The sequence below is a fragment of the Typopeltis vanoorti genome, chromosome 14, assembly GCF_054136105.1.
Source record: "Typopeltis vanoorti isolate ZY-2024b chromosome 14, IOZ_Tvanoo_1.0, whole genome shotgun sequence".
In the NCBI taxonomy this organism is placed as follows: domain Eukaryota; kingdom Metazoa; phylum Arthropoda; class Arachnida; order Uropygi; family Thelyphonidae; genus Typopeltis; species Typopeltis vanoorti.
This window is the reverse complement of record NC_143562.1, coordinates 78,459,436-78,482,528: the sequence shown is the minus strand read 5'-3', so window position 1 is coordinate 78,482,528 and position 23,093 is coordinate 78,459,436. Positions and strand designations below refer to the sequence as shown.

Genomic DNA, 23,093 nt, shown 5'->3' with positions numbered 1-23,093 from the left:
GTAGTCATTCACTTTGGCATGATTAGATATCTAATGTTGTATTATATTGGTTGGATTATGCTAGAAGAAACTGATGAGGTTGGGGATCTTGGAGTGTATGAAAAGTGGATGAAAAGTTGAAGTTCAGGGGCCATGTAGCAAAGATTTCAAATACAACTTAAAAATAATTGCAATGCTGAAACAAATGTTCACATGTAAAGATAAGGATACCATTCTGCCTCTTCACAAGGCCTTGATAAGACCTCACTTGGACTATTGTGTGCAGGTCTGGTCTGGTTTCCATTGTGATTCTAATATAGTGGAGAGAGAGAGTGTGTGTGCAAAGAAGAGTGTTAAAAATGATATCAAAACTTAGGAATACTGATTATGAAGACAGACTGAGAATTTGTAGAATGCAGATACTAACAAACAGGAGAAAGAGGGTTGATATGATTGAGACTTACAAACTTCTGAAAGGGTTAGAGGATTTCAGTTGATGGAATTTTTCAATTTATGGAGGTTGGGGAAAGGACAAAAGGGCATCCTTGGAGGCAAATAATGAATGCTGCTAAGAAGGGGGTGAGAGCTAGATTTTTCTCTCATAGGGTGGTGCGTTATTGGAATGGATTGCCACTGGATGTTGTGAGTGTGCAAGAAGTGTGAATGAACTGCATTAGTTCAGTTTTTAACTAGACCACTTGATCAAGTTTTCTCTCACCTGGTCTGAAAGTAAATCATAAATGATAAGAAATTACATTCTTGTTTCAATATTTTATCAAAGTATGAACAAACAAAGGTTTACATGTGAATCTTCATGATTGGGCTATTAACCTAGAGGCAGATGACTTCACAACGAATTGTTTCAGTATCCTCTAACACACACAGCACCTTCATTTCGGATGCATTTATTGCCATGCATTATGGGATGGGTCACTACCCAGAATACTGTGAGTATAACTTACTTTCTGACCAAGTTAACAATTTGGGTTAGAACTCTCTTATCAAGAATATTTTAATATGGTAAAAATGTCATATTGCTACTAGTATATGAGAAATTGTCTTCGCATTCTAGCTCCCACTGTTGAGACTACCAAGACTAGTTTCAACCTTCACTAAGATCCCAACAGTGGCAGCTATGCTTCCCACTATTGCATGGCAATATCCACATAGAAAAGAGTGGGCCGATGGGCATACTTCTGTTCTCCTATGTGTGAGTAAATGATTAAAACAGCACAGTTTCTTGTCAATACAAGTTAGCCTGAGGAAAGAATATTACCATGAAAATGAATTATTCTTTTTTAATAGGCCTGTGTAACTCAGTGGAGGTGGCACTTGCATTCTCTGTACTAAGCTGCCCAAAGTTAGACTTAAGTTCAAGTCTAGTCGCCAAATGGAGGGACTTTTTCTAAGCCTTTCTTCGACCAGTTTCCAAGTTTGTCAATCTCAGGCATGGGCAATTCTTTTGAAAACTCGGGTTTTTCATCCCGTAAACTCAAGAAAATAGAGTGTAGAACCCACATTATTTCAGACATAACATGTCCTGTTAGGGTGAGGCACCAGGAGATGGCAGTACTTGTTTGCCCATCTCTTCATTGGTTGCCACTCATAATTAGTGATAGTCGTGAGCCAGCCATCTCTGGCTACTGGTGGAAATTTAACTGCCCACTCAGCCTCCAAAAGCTAGATAGGAAAAAAATTATTAAAATATTAAAATTATTATAAAAATATTATTATTATAACTAAAGGTCTGAGACCAGTGTGTCATTTCATAGCTTTAGTTGCTATGCTATGAAGTTCATGTTTTCAGCCAGTTTTTATGTAATTTGGAAATTGAGATGGACAGCTATCTCTGATTAGCTTGGGACAGCTAATCAGAGATAGCTGTCCCAAGACCATATAAGCAGCAACTGATGAAGATAATGGCAAACAAGTTCTACCATCTCTTGGTACCTAACCCTAAAGGACATGTTCTTGTCTGAAATAGTGTAGGTTCTATGGTCAATTTTCTTGAGTTTAATGGATAAAGAATCCAATTTTCCAGGAGAAAAAACCCACTTCCCCATGGCCAGAGGTTGAACAACTCAGGAACTGGATGAAGAAAGGCTTAGAAAAAGTTCCTCTAGTCAGTGACTAGTGTTGAACTTAAGTCTATCTTTGGGTGGCCTACCACAGAGAATACAAACGCTTCTACTGAGCTACACAGGTACAGACCTTTAGTTGCTTGGCCATAATTATAAGCAACAACTACAATACAGTAAATTGATAACACATTTTTACTGTTGATATTTCAGATATAGCTAAGACATACAATGTATGCATATACAAAATATAAGTTCTTGTATATATCAATAACTTGTTATATGTCCTTTTGAGTGGTATCTGAATAATGTTATGGAATCATTAGTTGAGACAAAAATCACTTAATATATTATTACCATTTAGTATAAATGAAGCTAAATGTGATAATCAAAAAGAACAATAAAACTGGAATAAAATAATTAACATACCTGCCTCCTCTGAAGATTAGCCATCACAGGGAATAAAGTAAAAGGAGTTAAATGGTACTTAAACGACTTTCTATGTACCTAAGAAAATCACATTCTACACTAAATAAAATCATCTATATAAAATTTTAAAAAATATTTTATTTATATATATAAATTTATATTTTTATAAATTTATATGCTGAAAATTTATTAATTTTCAGCATATAAGTTCAGTTTTTTTTTTTTTTGAAAGTACTTCCATAAATGTTGAGGTCTGTTATACCAAACCAATATAAAATACAAACTGTACTTTAACAAGCTAAAACATAAACATACAAAAGCTAAAACATCACCACCATGTTAAATAAAAAAAAAGTATAACAATGAAAATGATATAAATCTCATTTAAACAATTTCCATCATTTTCTTAACAAAATTAAATTCAATATAAGGACATTTTTTTTCATTTCAAGTACAGTACTGATACTAGCAAATACAAGTTACACATCTTTTTTGTCATTTCAAACATCATCAGCATCAATCTAAGGGGCGGAATGTCCCTTATGGAGGGAACTCTACCCTACGGAGAGTTCCCTCTTGCAGGTCATTCTATTTCCAGCTTTCCTCTTTAGTAGTTTGTAACCTCTTTCTAAACACCCTTTCTTAAAATGTATATTTCAGCCATCTTCTTCTTGTCCTTGGTATCTTCTCTTCTAATACATTTATAATCCATTCATTATGTTTCCATGTGTTCCAGGAATTTCATCTCTCTTTCCATGATTGTCTTCTTCAATACTCAGCTCTCTTAGTTCACACAAGATTTCTTTGTTAGTTTTCCTTTCTCTCCAATTTATTCCTAGCAATACTCTCCAACAGTAGATTTCAAATACTTCAATTCTTTTCTAGTCTTCTGTTGTTATAGTTTGTCTCACAACCATATAAGAACATCCTCTAAACTGTTTTCATAAATCTTTCCTGTAATTCCTTATTTATCTTACTTGTAATAAGTGATCTTTTTCTTTAATACTTTTTTGCCATAACAATTCTTCTTTGTATTTCCAACTTACATCTTCTATCTTCTTTAACAGTTCCTCAAAGATATATGAATGATTTTACTTGTTCAATATTCGTACCTCTAATCACTATTTTGTCTATCTTATTTTGTTCCTTTAAATCTGCCATTATTTTAGTTTTTGCTACATTTATTTTAAGTCCATAATCAGATAAAACATCATCCATCCTAGATAATATCTGTTTTAAATTCTATTTGTTCTCAGTTAATATAGCTATATCATCAGCAAAGCATAGCAAATGTAACTGCATTCTACCTACAATTATCCTGTTCATTCTTTCCTTCTTTTATTAATTTCATTGCATTCTCTATATACAGGTTGAAAAGTAAGGATGACAATGCACAACCTTGTGCTACACTTTTCTTGAGTTCTGCAGGAGCTTCAATTTTCCTGTATTCGGATCTTTATTTTGTAGCTGGTACACAATTTCTTAATTAGTCTTTTCTCTCTCTCTCCAGTCTATTTCAATTTCTTTCATTATTTGAAAAAGCTTGTTCCACTTTACTATTAGATTGGGCCAAGTTTCATAAGAGGTGATAAGACTAGGATTCAAATTATAATAGGCCAATCTGTGTGTCTGGAGTTGTCAGTAAAAGGTTGGAGAGGTTACTGAAGACCAAGATTCAGAATTGTGTTGAAAACAGCAGCATTCTTTTCAATGGATAGCAAAAGTTTATCAGAGGAAGGTCATTCAGCAATCTAGTTATTATAACACAGTAGCAAATGCACTGGACAAGGGAGAATTTGCAAAGGCCTTTGACAGATTGCCACATGACATGCTAGTAATTAAACTGGAATGTTTGAGCTTGGATACTACACAATATGGACCCACCCCCCTTTGTAGGTGTATATCGCATGGCCCATACAAGTATAAAAGGAAACAAATGGAAATAATACTTTTACGTTGTGTTTTTGTGATATATTATATAGCAGAAAAATTGGATAAATATCAGATCAACATAATAGGCATGACTGAACCAAAGACAAAACCAGATGATCTTTCTAAGTGATAAATACAAAATGGTATATTCAGGCAATAACAATCAATGAAAAGAAGGAGTAGCCATAGTATTCAACACTAAATATGGGAAAATCTTGAATGGCAGGCAATATCAAGTAGATGATGTAGCCAAATATCAGAATGGGAAACTGAACAACGAGACTTATTTGTGCTTATGATCATAAAGAAGGTTACCAAGGAGGAAATGAAGGAATTTAGATATTAGAGAAGACAGCTGGCACAATAAAAAAGCAAACTTGGTTCTTGTTGGAGATGTAAACAGCAGAGTAGGAAATGATCACCAGACATATACAATAGAAATATTTTGGGAAAATCTGGAGAAAAACGCAAAGCTAATAATAATGGTAAATGCCTGCTGGATTTCTGTTCAGGACATGGATTAGTTATTACTAACACCATATTCCAACCTTAAAATGTAAAGAAATTCACATGGAGCGAAAATACAAGAAATAAGTCTCATTGACTATATTATAGTTAATAGATGTTTTCCCATTGATTCAGGACACATAAGAGTATATAGAGGATTTCAAATAGGAAATACTTTTTTCACAGGATAAAAGCGAATTTTATATCGAAATGAAGAGTGTTTAAGAAAGTTGTGAAACTAATCAAAGCTGAAAATCTTTCAGAGCTGAATTGCAGATTCAAATACACAAATAACATTGAATTAAAAATGAAAGTGTTTGAAAGCATGAACCAAATCGTGAAGATTCAATGGCAAAGTCTGAAGAAAACATTGATTCAGCCAGAGAGGCATGGGCAAGGTTGTAAGGATAGAAAAATCAAAACTCCATGGTGGACACAGGAAGTTAAAGAGGCAGTCAAAGAAAAGAAGAAAGCATATTGAAAGTTCCTGGCAAGTAAATTTGCTTGTGTTCTTAGAGAATACAGAAGAAAAATGTAAAAAAGCAAACCCGTGTAAAATTAGCTAAAAAAACTAATGGGAAGACTTTAGTAAAAACATACAAAATAAATATCGAGAATAAATATTTTGGACGCTATTGAGAAAGCTTAAAAATGAACAAAAAAAGTACTATAAAAGGAATTAGAGATGATAAAGGTGATGAAAACTGAAGATATTCTAGAAGTCTTGAGTAATTACTCTTGAGTAAAGACTGCTAAATGAAATAAACAGTCAGTATGGTGGTAGTAAACTCCCAAAAGGAATGCAGTCAAGAATACATACCAATACATGAAGTATAACAAATCATCAAAAACATGAAATGCAGAAAGGCAGTTGGAGTAGATGAAATTCGATCAGTAAAGAAGTTTTGCAGTGGCTCCATTGCACAATTTCAGAAGGCCTGGTCAGAAGGTCGAATTCCAAATGATTGGAGCAGAACTTTCATAGTACCCATCTATAAAAAGGGAAATAAAAATGAATGTGACAGATGTATTTCCTTAATGAATGTTCCTGGTAAGATTTATGCAAGTATACTTGAGAGAGCTAAAAAAAATTTTGGAAGGGAAGCTTGGTGAAGAACAAGCTAGATTTGGGACAAACAGAGGTTATCAGGAGGATCAGATTTTCACTTCAAAACAAATAGTTGAGAAATCTTGGGAATAAAAACAAGGATTTGTATTTAAGTTTTGTTGATCTGGAAAAGGCATATGACAAGGTGCCAAGAAGAAAGCTCTTCAAAAACGCTACAGTTATATGGTGTAAATGGGACATTACATTGAGTGATACATAGTCTCTATTTAAACTAAGTCAGGGGTTAGAATTAGGTGTGCAACAAGGGTGCACATTATCTCCACTGTTATTCATTATCTATATGGATCAGATTATGAAGAAAAGCAGTATTAGAAGCTTTTTACTTTATACAGATGATGTTACATTTCTAAATAAATCCAGTACAACTCTGCAGGAATTACTGACTAAACTGAATAACAATGAAAGTACGTAGAAACACTGAAAACGTCAATTGTCTGAATGGTGAACCTATAGAACAAATGAAACATTTCAACTATTTAGGCATGATTTTTAGTGAAGAAAAATGGCAAATTAAATAGACAACAGAATTAGTAAAGCTGGTATGGTAGGAGGTCAGCTGAATAAATTTATATGGAATAAAAAAAAAAATTAGTCCAAACACTAAATTAGCTGTATACAAGATGGTGTTGAAACCAATTTTAACCTCTGGATCTGAGAGCTGGGTTAGAAATAAAACACTTGATCAAAGACTGGAGGCCTCTGATTTGTGAGAAAGATTAGTGGAGTGAACAGATAGCATCAATTGCAGTATCACATTAAAAATGAGGATATTAAAGAAAGAACTTGCAATTGTTAATATTCAAGAATTTGTTTGTAGAGCTAATCTCAGGTGGTATGGTCACTTAAACAGAATGGGAGAGGAAAGATTAGCAAAACAAGTGTTATTTTTTAGGTTGGCAGGGAAAAGATCCAGAGGAAGACCAATATGTAGATGGACTGATACAGCAAAAAGCATGTTAAAAGAGAAATATAAGATCTGATAATACTGGAATCTTGACAAATAACAGATTAAAGGAAAATGATTGATTGAAGTTAGTAATAGTGTCTTTTTCATGTAGTATATCATAATCAATATATCATAATATAATATATTATAGAATATTATAATTATCCTGGACACCCCTCCCCAAGGGTGCATATCATGTCAGGAATTTGATGATGATGATCTGATCATAATAAAATTAATCAACAATAGATTATTACAATAATCTATTGTTGGGGGGGGGGGATACACAACATTATGATAGTACTACATGAAAAATTTACATCATTACTACTTCCTACTGACAATTTTTCTCCAAATTAATCTGTTATCTGTCAAGACTCCACTTTTATCAGATCTTATATTTCTCTCTTTTAAAGGCAGTTTTTATTGTATCAACCCACATATACCTTTGTCTTCTTCCTCTTGGTCTTTTCACTACCATCTTGGCAAAGAATACTTGTTTTGCTAAACTTTCTTCTCCTAACTGTACCTAAGATTTACTCTGCTAATCACAGGTACAGTGCTAACAATGCCACGTTCTTTCTTAATATCCTCATTTTTAATATGATACTGCCATTGATGTCATTTGTTCCTTTCCCTAATCTTTAGCAGAACTCTCACATCTGTGTACTCCCATATTTGATCATGTGTTTTATTTCTAACCCAACTCTAAGATCCACCCCTAAGTTAAAATTGGTTTTAACACTTTTGTATACAGCTAGTTTAGTGTTTTGACTAATTTCTCTCTTATTCCATACAAATTCATTCAGCTGACTTCCTATCATACAGTCGTCGCTAAGTGTGTTGTCCACTACCATATTTTATTTCCCATCTTCACTAAAAACTGCACCTAAATAACTAAAATGTTTTACTTGTTCTATAGTTCTCCATTCAGAATACAAATAATGTTTGCAATGTTTCTGCTTATTTTCATTGTCTGTCTTTTTATTGATGATTTTCATACCAAATTTATCAGAGCCATTATTCAATTTAGTCAGAAATTCCTGCAGACTTGTACTAGATTTATTTAGAAATATAACAACCTGCATAAAGTAAAGAGCTGCGATTAACATATCAAATTTTGATATCAGATTTATACCATTTTATTACATAATGTAATCAATATAGATAATGAATAACATTAGGGATAATATCCACCCTTTTCTCACAACTGATTTAACATCCAAACATCATCTTGTACATCAATTCTAACTGCTGACTTACAACGCAGAGGTAGACGAAGTATTGTTCTGTATGATGTTTCATTTATCCCATATAATTGTAGTGTTTTGAAAAGCTTTTATCTGGGTGACTTATCACGTCTTTTCCAGATCTACAAAACTTAAATACAGATCCTCCTTATATTCCCATCACTTCTCCACTATGTTTTCAAGTGAAAATTTGATTCTGACAACCTCTATTTGGCCTGGATCCTGCTTCTTCTTCTAGCTTCCCTTCCACAATTTTTCTTAGCCAATTCTCAAGTATACTTGCATTAATCTTAGCAGTAAGGAAATTCCTCTAATTCTCAAATTGTTTTATTTCCCTTTTTATTAATGGATGCTATGAGAGCTCTGCTCCAATCACCTGGAATCTGATCCTCTAAGCATGCCTTCTGAATTATTAAATGTAGCCACATTTATACCTCCGTATCTGAACAATCCTGGTCGAATATAATCCACTCCAGCTACCTTTCCATGATGATTTTTTTTACTGTTGTTATTGTTGTCAAGTCCAATGAAGAGCTTCTAGATATGACCATGGGCCTGTAGAGCTGCTTTGGCAATCTGTTGAACTTTGATGAAGTAGAGTTTTTCTATAGGGTTATTGTCAATTTTCTGTAGAGCAGCGGCAATTGCTGGACAAGAATAGATATGAGCAGGTGTTAGTTCGACTCCTGGACGGTTCTTGCATTTTTCATAGCTTCTAGTAGTACTGTAGCTTCCAGATGAATTTTCATGACTTTAAAATGTGCCATTCTTAGTATGGTGATGATTGTGGTTATTTCTCTATTTTCATTAATTTCGATGATTTCATTCTTCTTCTTGATAGTTTATTTTACCAATCTTATTTTTGGACAGAGTTAGCATCAGTTAGTGATAGTGGGTGTAATTTTTGAGGTAAGTATCTTGCTCCTTTTGCTAGTCTGTCTGCTCTCTCATTGCCTTCAATATTTACAGGGTGGGTATCCATTGCATTGTACAGTTCTTATTTTTCAAATTTAAAGTTGTTAGTTGTTCATGAATTTCCTGTGTGAGTTTTGTTTTTCCATTTTTAATACCTCAAGTGTAGATTTTGAGTCACTGTAGATGGTTATTCCTTCTATAATGTTTATTACTAATTAGAGAATAGAACTTGAGAGCTGTTTTGTATGGCTATTAATTCACAAGTGAACTTCAAGCTATTTTGCCAGGTGTGGTTTTGATTTGCATGTCCTCGCCTCCAGGTAGAGTTAGAAAAACCCCTGATCCTCCTTGGTTGAGTGCTTCATCAATGATCCATCAGTATAGGCAAATGACATGGGTTAGATTATTTAAGTGATGTATAGTTTCAAGTCCTTTTCTTTTATTTTCATGCTGAGAATCCTTTTTTGAACAAGGTTCTAAGAGATTTAAGTTAATGTGTTTTTTGGAAGTATAGTGGAAAAGAATGGCTCTTTGCTTATTTCAATGGACAGGTGCTCTAAGTCTATCTGTTTTCCTAATTTAATGATCATATTGTAAAGTAGATGATCTCTTTTTGACTTTAGTCTAGAATTTCCTGTCCAGATATTGACAGTCCCGAGTGAAATGTGATCCTGTTGTTGGCTCCTGATTCTGTTAATGAACTATGGAGAGTTTCTTCTGTCTTCTAGTATGTGAAGCCCACACTCTCATTGAGCTTATAAATTATTTGTGGATGACACTGCACCTATAATAATTTTTGCTGCTCTTGATTGTACTGTCAAGTTTTGACAGTACAATCAATCTTTTTTTTCTTTTTTTGAGCTAGTAGAAGCTGGAGCCCAGATTGACGAGGCATATTCCATATGAGATATGCCTCATCAATAGTGAGAAGCTTTTCTACTTCAAGTACAGATATGTATTCCTGCTGAGTGTTTTCTCGTATATTGCTGTCACCTTGTTTCATTTAGCAGTCTTTCAGAGTAATTACTTCAGACATCTAGAATATCTTTATCTTCAGTTTTCACGTCACTTTTATTCTCCATGATTCTTTTTACAGTGATGTATAGTCTCTTTCCTTCACTTCTAAGCTTTTTAATAGCTTCCAGAATATTTTTCAATCTTTCTGATATTTATTTTCTATGTTCTTACCAAAGTTTTCACATGGCTTTTGTTTAGCTAGTTTAACACAGTGCTTCAACTTTCTTACATTTTCTCTGTATTCTCTAAGATCACACACAACCTTACCTGCCCGGAATGGAACTTTCAATATGCTTTCTTTTTTTCCTTGACTACCTCTTTAACCTCCTGAGTTTGACATGGAGTTCTAATTTTTCTGTACTTACAGACAACTTTACCACATGCCTCTTTGGCTGAATCAGTCAATGTTTTCTTTGGAGTTTGCCACTAAATCTCCAAAGTTTGATTCTTGTTTTCAAACTATTTTATTCTTTCCTGAATAAAATTTGTGTATTTGATTCTACAATTCACCTCTAAAAGCTACTCAACTTTGATTTATCACTCTTACAAGCTCTTATTTTCAGTAGTATGAAATTCAATTTTATCCTGGTGATTTAATGGTGATTGGCATACTAAATGGTGATTTAGTGTGCCAATTTCAAATTCTCTGTATACTCATGTCCTGAACCATTGGGAACACATCACTATCAACAATAACATAGTCAATGAGATGTTTCTTATTCGTTGCATCTTCTCTTCATGTGAATTTGTACACATTTTTATGCTGGAACATGTTGTTAGTAATAAATATCCATGTCCTGAACAGAAATACAGCAAGTACTTACCATTATTAACTTTGCTCTTTCCTCCAAAAACATTTTTATATGTCTGGTAATCATTTCCTTCTCTGCTGTTTACATCTCCAACAAGGACCAAGTTTTATTTTTTCATTGTCTGCTACCTTTTCTAATACTACCTTGAAAAATTCCTCTTCTTCCTTAGTAGAACCTTCTGTGGGACCATTGGTACAAGTAAATCTGACTGTCCAGTTCTCCATTGTGATATTTGCCCACATTACTCTACTTGATATTGCCTACCATTCAAGAAGATTATTCTCATAGTTAGCATTGAATACTATAGCTACTTTTTATTTTCCCTAATTGTTATTTGATACAAGATGAATATAACATCTTGTATTCGTTGCTTAGGAAAACCTTACCTGTTTTGTTCTTCTTTGTTTTGGTAACACTTATTGTGATCTGGTACTTATCCAGTTCTTCTTCTAGTTCCATTCGTTTTCATTGATACTCTTTTTATGTTGATGGTGAACTCTGAGTTAGGATTTGTGTTTATTTTAATAGACATTTATTACTTTGTTTTTTTTTATTCATTTAAATAGTAAAAAAATTTACACTAAAATAACTTCAGCATATAGAAAGTTTTTTTCCTTGGGCATAATATATGTTAGAGATACCAAGTTATTTTAATTATATAAATAAACTTGGTTTTAATCCATTTCCCAAGTAAGCAAACAGACAAGTAAGTGAAGTCAGGTAAAAAACTTTCTACATCTATCTCTCATCATGAGGTTTATATTTAATAAGGTCAAAGCACCTTATGGTAACTTGTTTTGGTAAAATATTTATAAGCTCTGTATTACTTAAACCTTGGTATTTTCTAAGCCTGGCTCCCACTGATGAGACCTCAATAAAGGTCGAAACTGGTCTGGGTAGTGGCCCCTTGCCGTTAATGCATAGCATCATACATCTCCTCAAGGAGATGTGCTTTGCATTAAGGATAAATACCAAGAATAATGATCAGAGCTTATTCCACCTTTACCACGAGTTGCCTAAGACTTGCACTATGTGCGGGTCACCCAGACTTGCACTACTTGCAGGCGCAAACTTGACTTACTTGTCTGTTCTTGGGAAATGGATTAAAACCAGGTTTATTTATATAATTAAAATAACTTGGTATCTTTAACGTAACTTCAGTATATGTTATTACAGGAATATGCATATAAAAAAATAAATAATAACAAAATTGTCTGAGAGATTAAATTATAAAACATCAAAATTTGTTAACCAAATCAGGTGCAAAATGCATATAGCAAATAAAGTCTGAAAGGTATCAATCAGTAAACATGTGATATGAAAAAGCAACCACATACACTGTAAAAAAAAATCATATATCCAACATGTAAAAGTATTTCCGTAGTCAAATAAAGGACACTTACTTGACATTGTCTTCTCAGTACTAAACATGGATGAGAAATTAAGTTTTCTGTAAGCAAACTAAAGCAAAACACGTGTAAAAATTTACAGCAAAAGCAATCTGCATAAATATAAACATTACTAAACTGAAAGAATACAGATATGCCTGATTAAATCTCATTATGATAGACAAAGTAGCAGATATGTATTTTGTAAGAGAATCAAAGAAAAGCAACAAAAGGAAGTTAGACTGTGTTCTGCATGAACAAATTCTAGTCTCGCTTAAATAATTATCTTGAAATCTTATTTCCGTTAAAGGTTCTATTTCACACAATCAATATTCTTAACATTTTTACACATCATGAAAATTTCTTTCTGCACTTCTTTTTTCATAGAATTGTAATTATTTATTGATGATTATTGTTTAATTTGTCGAATTGCCAAACTGCTACCTTTGTTATATTCTATGATATTATTTATCTAATTCTCTTTCTTATGTCTACCTTACTTCTACTCATTTAAATCTTTCTGTTAAGTTCTCTTTATTTTTTTTCTATCTTAAGCCGATTAATTAGGTCCTTGCTTGTAATCCTTTATACTACCTACAAGTGTTAGCACTGTTAGTAAATGACCTCTAGAATAGGCAATTCACGGATACAGTGTTAACTATTTCCCACACAATACAATTCAGGGAAAATTTGTTTTTTCGACTATGCCACCCTGAATTAAAGTTATGGCACCAGAAGAATAGTTATAACACTTAGAGAATAGATCACTTTCAAAATTAATACCTTAAATAGTAAGTTGAGGCAATTTCTCTAATTTAAGCACACAGGTTCAGTTATTTTTATGAGACAGTGCATTGGTCAAAAATCAGGTGATAGTTTCTTAAACAAACAAAATATGTTTATTTTACTTTGAGCACAATACAATATAGTACATATTAAACAATCTCTTTCTAAGTCCTACTTTAAACTAAAAAATCATAACCTTACAATATAGACTTGCAATTCACAATGCCAGAATAACTTGCTTTACAAACTCTAGGCAATTACTGGCTGTCACAATCAATATCATTAATACCAGGAGAATGACCTTCCCCTGGGCTTTCTACTTCTGCAAGACGAACAAACTCCTTGAACAGCCTTGAACCTAAACTTCGGAATAGCCAGCCTCCTGAACAGCCTCTTTTATATGATTCAGAAGCTCCTTGTTTTTAGTGTCATAGATCCCCAAACCTTCCGTAAATAAATGATGTCATTGATGTTTTGACCTTCAGAGTTGGCAGCAACAATCTCTACATCTGAACGACCTTCAATATTTTGTTCCCCTTACATAGAAGAAGACTACCACTCCCGAATGTTTAAAGAAGCAGCTACAGACACTCGCTCTATTGATATCCTTAACAGGAACCAGGGTTTAATACTCCCAGAGATATGGAAAACCCTAATTAGATCTCTTAACACACAGGAAATGAACTTCAATGCAAACTACAGAACGTTCCTTAGCAACAACTAGTTAATCATGTACACACTATACATGCATCACTGACGTTCAATGCCATCTCAGTTTGTAACTATAATCGTTAGAATTTTACAGTTATTCATATTTGTGTAATGTTTTTTAACCTAAGTGCTTGTACCTTGAAGATGCCAACAGCTAAAGTTTTGTGAAACTAGTAGGTTTAATAAATATATATATATATATATATTTATTAGTTAACATTTGATCTATTGTCCAAATAATTACTCTTCAATATTTTTGTTTACTTTTAAGTCGACAACATAATCCGGTCTAATCCTCTTAACCTATAGAATTACTTCTAACATTCTGTTACACCAAACCAACATTATGCACAATTTTAACCTTTACAATATTTTTTTATAATTTGTGAACAATTTCCATATAATTTTTTTTTGATAGTTAGCTTTAACAGTTTACAATCAGCACTTTTTTTAAAACAATTCTTTCTTTCCTCATGGTTTATGACCTCAGTAAAATCGATGCCAAAAAATCGTTATATAAAATTTCACCGCATCGAATTTTACAGATTCTCACCCATGAAATAAATTAAAGATACCAAGAAATTACATACTTGGTTTAATCCTTTATCCAAGTAAGCAAACAAAGTTTGTGTCTGAAGTATTTTCAGGACTAAGGCAACTCGTATATATGAGTGCCCCAGTCCTGACACTTGGATAAAGGATTAAACCAAGTATATAATTTCTTGGAATCTAATTTATATATAATCAAGTGGAAAAACTTCCAACAATCACCCATGAAAGTTTATATGCCTATTGCACAAGAGCACCATGAATGAGATGAATCTGATTCACCTCCTATTGATGTTCGTTCTGTGGGCATTGATGTTCACAAACATCAATGCCCACAGCAGGATTCAAACTCAGGGCCTGCTGACTGGAGCACTATCTTCTCAGAAGACTAGCATGCGTAGTATAAATGCTAACACAATATGTTACAGTTTCTAAAAAGATTGATTCATGTTTTCATCCACATTATACCTAAGTATATATAAACAATTTGCATATGGATTTCATTCATGTGATGGGTTATCCTAAATATCTTCTATAATGGAAATCACAATACTTAAGAAGCATATACAGACAATCCCATATAACAGTGCATTTAAAAATATGATTTTGTTTTAACCCAGAGAATTGCTGTAATCCTCACAGAACAATGGTACTAAACCTCAGTGGTTTAGTGCTGAAGAGTGTAAACACCACTTCCACTGAGCTACCAAGAAAGAAAATGATCATAGAGAAATACTATGGAATCATTTAATAACTATTAATAAGTGCAGCAAAAGAATGTCTTAGAACTAAAAAGTAAGTTGAAGAGAAGGAAGGGAATAAGATACTGGAATGAGAATATTCTTCTCAGAAGACTAGCATGCGTAGTAAAAATGCTAACACAATATGTTACAGTTTCTAAAAAGATTGATTCATGTTTTCATCCACATTATACCTAAGTATATATAAACAATTTGCATATGGATTTCATTCATGCGATGGGTTATCCTAAATATCTTCTATAATGGAAATCACAATACTTAAGATTTTGATGGCATTAATCAAAGACAAGAAAGAAATATATAAAAAAAATTGATAAAATACAAAATCATTAGAAGCAAAATTTCAGAAATTAATTATAAACACAAAAGAGTAATATCAATATAGCAATAAAAGCATGCAGGAAAAAAATAATAGAGAAAATGGGATAATTTGTTACAAAAATTATTTAAGAATATATAAATAAATATTTATATACAAAAGAATATATAAAAAATTCTAAGAAATGTGAATGAGGAGGTAAAAGAAAAAAAAATATAAACTTTAAAGTAAAAAAAAAAAAAAAAACTGGTTAGACTTCTTCCAAGAAATGAAAAATACCAGAAAGTCGGAATAAGGCCACTATCATTCCAATATATAAAAATGGCAATAAGTGCAAATCTTCTAAATAATATTATTATTATTACCCCAAGACCTCATGGAGTCAAAGACTCATCTGGGAGGTCCTTTTATCACACACACATCTCCTCATACCGTGTCTTAAACACACTCCAACTCCTTGCAGACACCACACTCTCAGGCAAGGCATTCCAATCATTCACAACTATGCACGAAAAAAAACCTGCCCCTCACTCCCATACTACTCACACCCTCTTTATACAGTTTCCAGGGGTGACCTCTGGTTCTCTCCTGATCTCCCACTATTCTCTGTAGAACTTCTCCACCATTGATCCTATAACAACCCCTTACCAACTTGTAGGTCTCTATAATATCTCCCCTCTTCCTCCTGTCGACTCTGCAAATTACATGTTCTTAATCTTTCCTCATACTCGACATTCCAGAGGTCAGAAACTACCTTAGTCAGTCGCCTTTGGACCCTTTCCCAACATCTCTTCATCCTTCTGAAAACCAGTGACCAAATCTGGGCACAATAGTCTATGTGTTGCTAATCAAAGCCTTATACAATGGAACAAGAATCTCCCTACTTCTACACATCAGTGTCCTCTGCATCATTCCCAGAAGCCTTTGTGTTGTCTTCACAATTTTGGCGATGTGTCACCTTAATTTTAGATCCTTATCCACTATCATCCCCAGATCTCTTATTTCCTCTACCTCCAACAATATATTCTCACCAAGCATAAATTCTGCATTCCATCTTTGTTTTCCAAATTTTAAAACCTTACATTTTGCAACATTGAACTCACATTCCCATTTCCAATCACTTAATTTATTTAAGTCTTCTTGTAAGGCCACAACATCTTCACTATTCTTTATGGTTCGTCCCAACTTTGCATCATCTGCAAACAACTGAATATCTCCAATCCAAATCTTTGCCAATATCATTAATATACAAGTTAAACAGTAATGGCCCTAAAACAGACCCCTGAGGCACTCCACTAATGACTTTCCTTTTCCTGAATATTGCACCCCCATACACAACTTGTTGATACCCAGTGCCACGCCGTGGGTAGGAGGTGCCCTTGTGCAAAACGTTTTCAGCGCCCCCATAAAATAAGTTTCCATGAAACATTTTTGCGAAAAATTTTATTTTGTTAAAAGTACAAAACAGTTTATACACATATATAAAAATAAATTTTATTTAACAGTAGTAGAACATTGTAATCACCGAAATTCATTAATACTGAATTTTTAACAATAAACATTTTCAAAAATGTTTATTCCTTAACATATAAATACAATAGAATATATATATAAACAAAATTTACTTTTATTTTAATATAAAAAGAAATATTACATAACAAAGATAATTTGGAGATATGCTTTTAACTATATAATTAGTATAAATGGCGATTTATTTTATATATTTATCAGTCTTGCTTTAGCCCAGCCGCCACAAAATTTTTAATAATATCTTTAACGTCCAATGAATCCATAATATTATTTTCCAATTGATACAATTGATAACTCCGTTAGATGCTCTCCAGACATTGTTGACTGCAAATAATTTTTTATTAGTTTCGGTTTTGAAAAACTTCTTTTCCTTGATGCTATGAATATTGGTAATGTTAAATAAATACGCATCACAATCGCAGTATTTGGAAACGTGTCGGTTAATTTATTTTCGTATATATAATTTAAAACATCCTGAGGAGCTGACGCTTTTTTTAATAAAACATTGCAAAGTTTTTAATTACTCAAATAAAGTCATATCATCAATATCCGATTGTCGGAATCCTGATTGTTGCTCAGTTTTAAGTGCAAATCTTTACAATGTTTCATTAAATCTTCATCGCTCCAATCTTTTAATTTGCTAATGTCTCTTATAACTTTAAAGTCCTCGCTATGTTGTTTTAAGAGTATGAATCTTTCCGTAACTGAAGTTATTGTCGTGTCTAAAATCGCGAAGAAAAAATTTATTTTAAAATTTTGTTTAGGATCATGCATTGTCTCATCTGATGCTTCGTAACCAAACATTTTTCTTTTTGTTCTTTTGCGAATGTCTGGAAAAATAGGATCAATATTAAGATTGATTGCTACTTATTTTGCAGTTCTAACAATATTTTCAAAATATTGGTCTGTTCGGCGAGTATTTAATTCTTGTATAACATAATCAAGATTTTCTGTAATTTTTCCTATATCAAATGTCGGATTCTGCATTATTTTGCTTGCAACATTTACGAGACTTTTTCGTACCAAACATGAACAGAGCAAATAAATTTAAACGAATAAATCTTTGAAATTAATTTGTCTGCCTGAACTCTAGAATCAATATCTTTAGTTTCATCTTCCGTAATATCAAAACGAGCCTGGTAAATTTCCTTGATATTATTTTTAAGTAGCTTTATTGCTTCTACTTTACTTTCCCACCTAGTAGCAGAAAGTGGTTTCAAATTTAAAACACGAATTTTTTTTTTAATATAGCCCAACATTTCGCAGATATTGAAAAATAATTATATAATTCCTGTATTACCCAAAAAAAATTTACAGTTTCACAGGATATCTTAGATGCATCATTAACTACCAAATTTAATGAATGAGCAGCACACGGAATAAAAAAAGCCCTTGAATTTATTGCAAAGATTTTTTTCTGCAGTCGATTATGTTTGCCTCGCATATTTGAATTGTTATCATAAGCTTGGCCACGTAAATCCGAAATGTTAATATTTAATAATTTTAAATAATTTTTTATAAATTGAAATAGTCCTTGCCCAGTGGTATCTTCTACAGATTGAAAACCCAAAAAATGTTCATGAATTTCTGCTATATTTGTATTTCTTTATTTTGATTAACAAATCTAATAACAATAGATAATTGTTCTGTGTGGCTCATATCTGGAGTAGTGTCAAGATTTAATTAATAATATTTTGCCTCTAACCATTTCGAAAATTTTTTGTTTTATAGCTTCAGAAATTATACGGTTGATTTCATTTTGTATTTTATCACCTAAATAATGAGCAATGTTCCTTTTTAGTGATGTTTGGGTGCGATGCAAGTGTTCTGCCATTATCGAATCAAATTTAGCGACAGTTTCTACTAACTTTAAAAAATTGTCGTTATCATTTTCAAAAGGTTTTTGTGAAGAACCTCTAAAAGCTATAGACTGTCTTGATAAATATTGTATTATGTAGATTAACCATTCTATAACAGATTGCCAATATTTTTTCTCAGTTTCGTATAATCTTTGTTGTGTGCAATCAATAGTGCTTTTTCTTAATCAACGACATTTTAAGTTCGCTGTATTTTGAACAGTTTTTAATGTGCACGGAACTTGTCTCGTGTATTTTTAGTATATGACTCAAATGTTGCCAATCGATACAACCGTATTCATTAGTAAGTTGGGAATTTTGACTACCAAATATTTTGCAATAATAACAGAAAACCAAATTTTGCGATTCTGAATAAACTAAATAAGTTCGTAAAAGTTTTTCTCCATTTGCTAAAGTTCGATAATAGTATGAATCGAAAAACTTGCGGCCAGATTCATCTTTAGGAAATTCTTTATTAACTACTTGACACGGGCAATGCTTAACTAAACAATCTTTAACTTTGGTAGTTATATGATTCGGCCAAGTACCTGGATCATTAACATTAAAATTTGAAGTTTCGTGTTTCGCTGAATCGGAATCCAATATTTCTTCTGCTGCAACTTCTGTAGACAGTCCAGTCAGGCCAGTTTCAATTTCGCATGTAACATTTATTTCTTCATAGTTATCTTGTGTCCTCTCTTTTTCTGTAGTAGAGCTACACAGAGTACTTGCTTCGTCAGAACTTTCTGTTCTTCGATTTTTATGCGGTCCTGAAGTCAAAAATTTATTCAGCGATCCAGCCAGTTTATGTTCCAGTTGTACTCGCTGCAATTGTCTTTTCCTGTTTTGTGCACCAGATAATTTCTTTGGCTTTTTTTCCGACATCTAGGGGTTAACACATTTGGTTAGAGTTTAAAATAAGAAGAGCGTTAAAAGTTGTCCACCAAAATAAATAATAATTTCTGAAATTTTCCCTTAAACTTATTTTTTAACCTCTTAACTGACTATTATTTTTAAGGTGAATGGCCCAAGATTGACTATTTTTTTTATTACAGAATTTGATTTTTCAGATGTTATGAATAATAAATATGCTTACATTTTAGGTATTTTTTGAAAATTAACATGTAGAGATATTAGCCACTGATTGATTTCTCAGTGATATTTATTTAATATTTTTTACATTCTGGTAATTGTTTAATAATTAAGATATTTCTAGAATATTAAAATTATTTATTAAAGAAATTAGTAGAAGGCCCCAAACCCAATGTCTTCTAACCAGAAAAAGAACAAATATATAAATAAATCTCTTATTGAAAATTATTTATTTTCTAGACGTCTACCCAACATAAGATAAAAAATCTTTTGTTTTCAAAATAAGATAATTAACTAAAATGAAACAATTTAACTGATTTTCAAACTTAGCAAAAATATAGACATACTTACTTTATATAAATAATAATCCAAATTCACAAAAAATTTACTAAACAACAATAAACATATTTTATGAAACAAAAGGCAACTGCACAGTAACACTGTAACGCACAAAATTAAATGATGCAAAAATACACCAAAAAAAGTATCAAGAAAGGGCAAATAAGTGTAAACAAATATGTGCAGTATGTGTAAACAAACCTAGATCTAAAGAGTTTTATAGCTCATAAATAACCTATGTTTATTAATTAATTTAATTCGATCTGCATCAGTCTGAAGCAGAGATAGTCTACACCACATATATACAGGATTTTTAGCTATGGTCCCTCAGCTGATTAATATGTTTATAATTTATAAACTATTATCTTTAAAATTTTATTTGTCTATCAAAAATCCAAAAATAAGTACACAATTAAAATCAAAGTCAAAAATTGTCCAAAGTCACTTAAACACAGAATACACAATACACTCAATGTTTCACATTCAAAATTGAAATGACACTGAAAAAAATGTAAGTGCATTGGATAGACGCTATTTCGTCTATCCAAATTCTAAGCGGAATTTAAGAAAACAAACATCATAATTTATACCTATGTTTCAGACTAAATATTTTTGGATAGATGTAGTTCTGAAACTTCAGATATCCTTGTACCCCTTCTTTAATTTTCATTATTACCAAGTATCTTTTCAAAGTACCCTTATCAAAATAATAATAAATAAAAATATATTTCATTGTAAATGTCTGTTTTATTTGAATTTAGATGTACATTTAAACAAAAAAAATTATTTATTTTTAATAGAACAAAATTTATAAAGATTCTATACATTTTTACTTAATATAAATAATTTATCGTCAATGAAAGGAGTGAAATTGCTTATTTCTATATCTGCTCCCTTTTGTGCGTTTTATAAATCCACTCTTTAACCAATGATTCATACTTAATTCAAGCTAAAAAAATTACCGTATTTACTCGACTATAACTAGCACTTTTTTCCTAAAATTAAAGCTAAAAAATCGTGCTGCGAGATATATGCGGGGATTTTCGGAAACTAAAGTTTTCAGAAAAAAAAAACTGAAAATGGGTATGCCTTACTAAGAAGCTTCTATTCTCCATCACTTCTGTCCTCCAGAGCGGTTTCCTTGTGTGCAATGAAAGTTATCTACCCAAATAGAGTCATCTTCTTTCCCATTATATCAAGCAAAAATTACCAATAATTTAAGACTTCAGATATGTAATGAACAATCCTGGACAAATTACTAATGAAAAGTGAAAGATGTGCGCGATTGTAGGCCAACAGAGAAAAAGCAGCTATTAAGAAGTGCATATGATTGGTGCGGTATTAACAAAAGATCACGTGACCCAAACAAAACAAGCTGACAATTGAATTGAAATGCTAATTCTCTTAAACCGATTTCCATAATATCTGAAATGCATTCATTATATATTTCTTAGTTTTAACATGTTCATGACGGGGGTAGTGTCAAGCAAAACCATATGTTGCACCTGCAACATGTGGTTTGCTTGAGTGATATGGCAGTTTCTGTTGGAGGGAAGATGGGATTCATTAGTTAGTGTTTATATTGCCAGTTGTCTGTAATTGCACTATTTGTTGAGAAATATATTACACAGTCTGCAAATGTCTGTGAACCTTATCCAGTGACATGATATAACTAATTGGTTTTCCTGTTTCTGCAGTATAATGGCTGTTGGGGATGGGGTATTGTACTGCAGGGAGCGAGTTATCGCTCCAATGTGAAATTCGGGGTGATAGAGACTCGCAATTTGAGTAGGAGAATTCATGCATAATATAATTTAATATATATATATATATAGACTATAAAAGTTTATGAAATTCACATCGTATGATACTTTATGGGTTGTTTCCTTAAGTATCTAATAAGTGGGTTCTAAAATGTTTAGTTTTAGTATGTATGACTATAATTTTTTTATTAATAAAATATAATAAACACATATTTCACTGTCAATGGGAAATGGTGCCTTTTTTATTTGCTAACTAAATGCTGTATTTTTGTAAAATATCTTGTTGCCGTAATACAGCTGAACGAGCACCCTTATTAAGCATCGGCGTGAGGCAGGCTGCCTCTGTGCTACATCCTGTCGACGTTACTGGACAAAGCACATCGTAAGAATGAATTCACAGTCTGTCTTAAACTAACAATTTCCACTAAAAATATAATAAACAATCAAGAATATTTATAAAATTTTCGCTGAGTCGATGCTTACTCTGTGAAATAAAATCTGTGGTAATATTGGCACAATCTTGCCCTCCTTCCACTCCTTAGGAACTTGACCAAGTGCAAGACTCGTATTAAAAAAATATGTCAAGGCAGGTGTCAACTCCCTGGCACATTCCTTCAGAATATGCGGTGATATATTATCAAGTCCCACAGCCTTATTTACATCTAGTTTATTCAACTCCCTAAAAAAGTTATATGCATGAATATTAACTTCAAAACTCAAATCATATGTAGAAGATAAACTTTGTGAAGAACAAAATGACTTCTGGAAAAAAAACAATCATGTACTGACCCATCTTTTACATTGAAAATTCTTACAGAAAAGCATTGTGAATTCAACCTAGAAACACATGGCATTTTAAGTGTAAGCAAAGTTTGCACCTGAAAATATATTCAGGACTGAGGTAAAGTAGTACTGCACCAGGCAACTCTGAGCAAAGGTGGACCAAGCTCTCATCACTCCTTGTCTCAGTATCTCCCATAATGCAAAGCACATCTCCTTGCAGAT

The 23,093-nt window shown here is 32.4% G+C and overlaps 1 protein-coding gene across 1 annotated transcript in view; it reads right to left on the bottom strand.

The window, feature by feature from the left end:
- The window catches only part of LOC150099694 (mitochondrial outer membrane protein SLC25A46-like), a 153,887-nt gene that overhangs the window by 112,049 nt on the left and 18,745 nt on the right, over window positions 1-23,093 (bottom strand). Inside the window, exons 3-4 of the mRNA XM_090403379.1 lie at window positions 12,398-12,455; window positions 2,487-2,564 (exon numbers count right to left, since the gene is read on the bottom strand). Coding sequence (XP_090259505.1) covers window positions 2,487-2,564; window positions 12,398-12,455 — 136 coding nt within the window. The remainder of the gene's footprint in view (window positions 1-2,486; window positions 2,565-12,397; window positions 12,456-23,093) is intronic.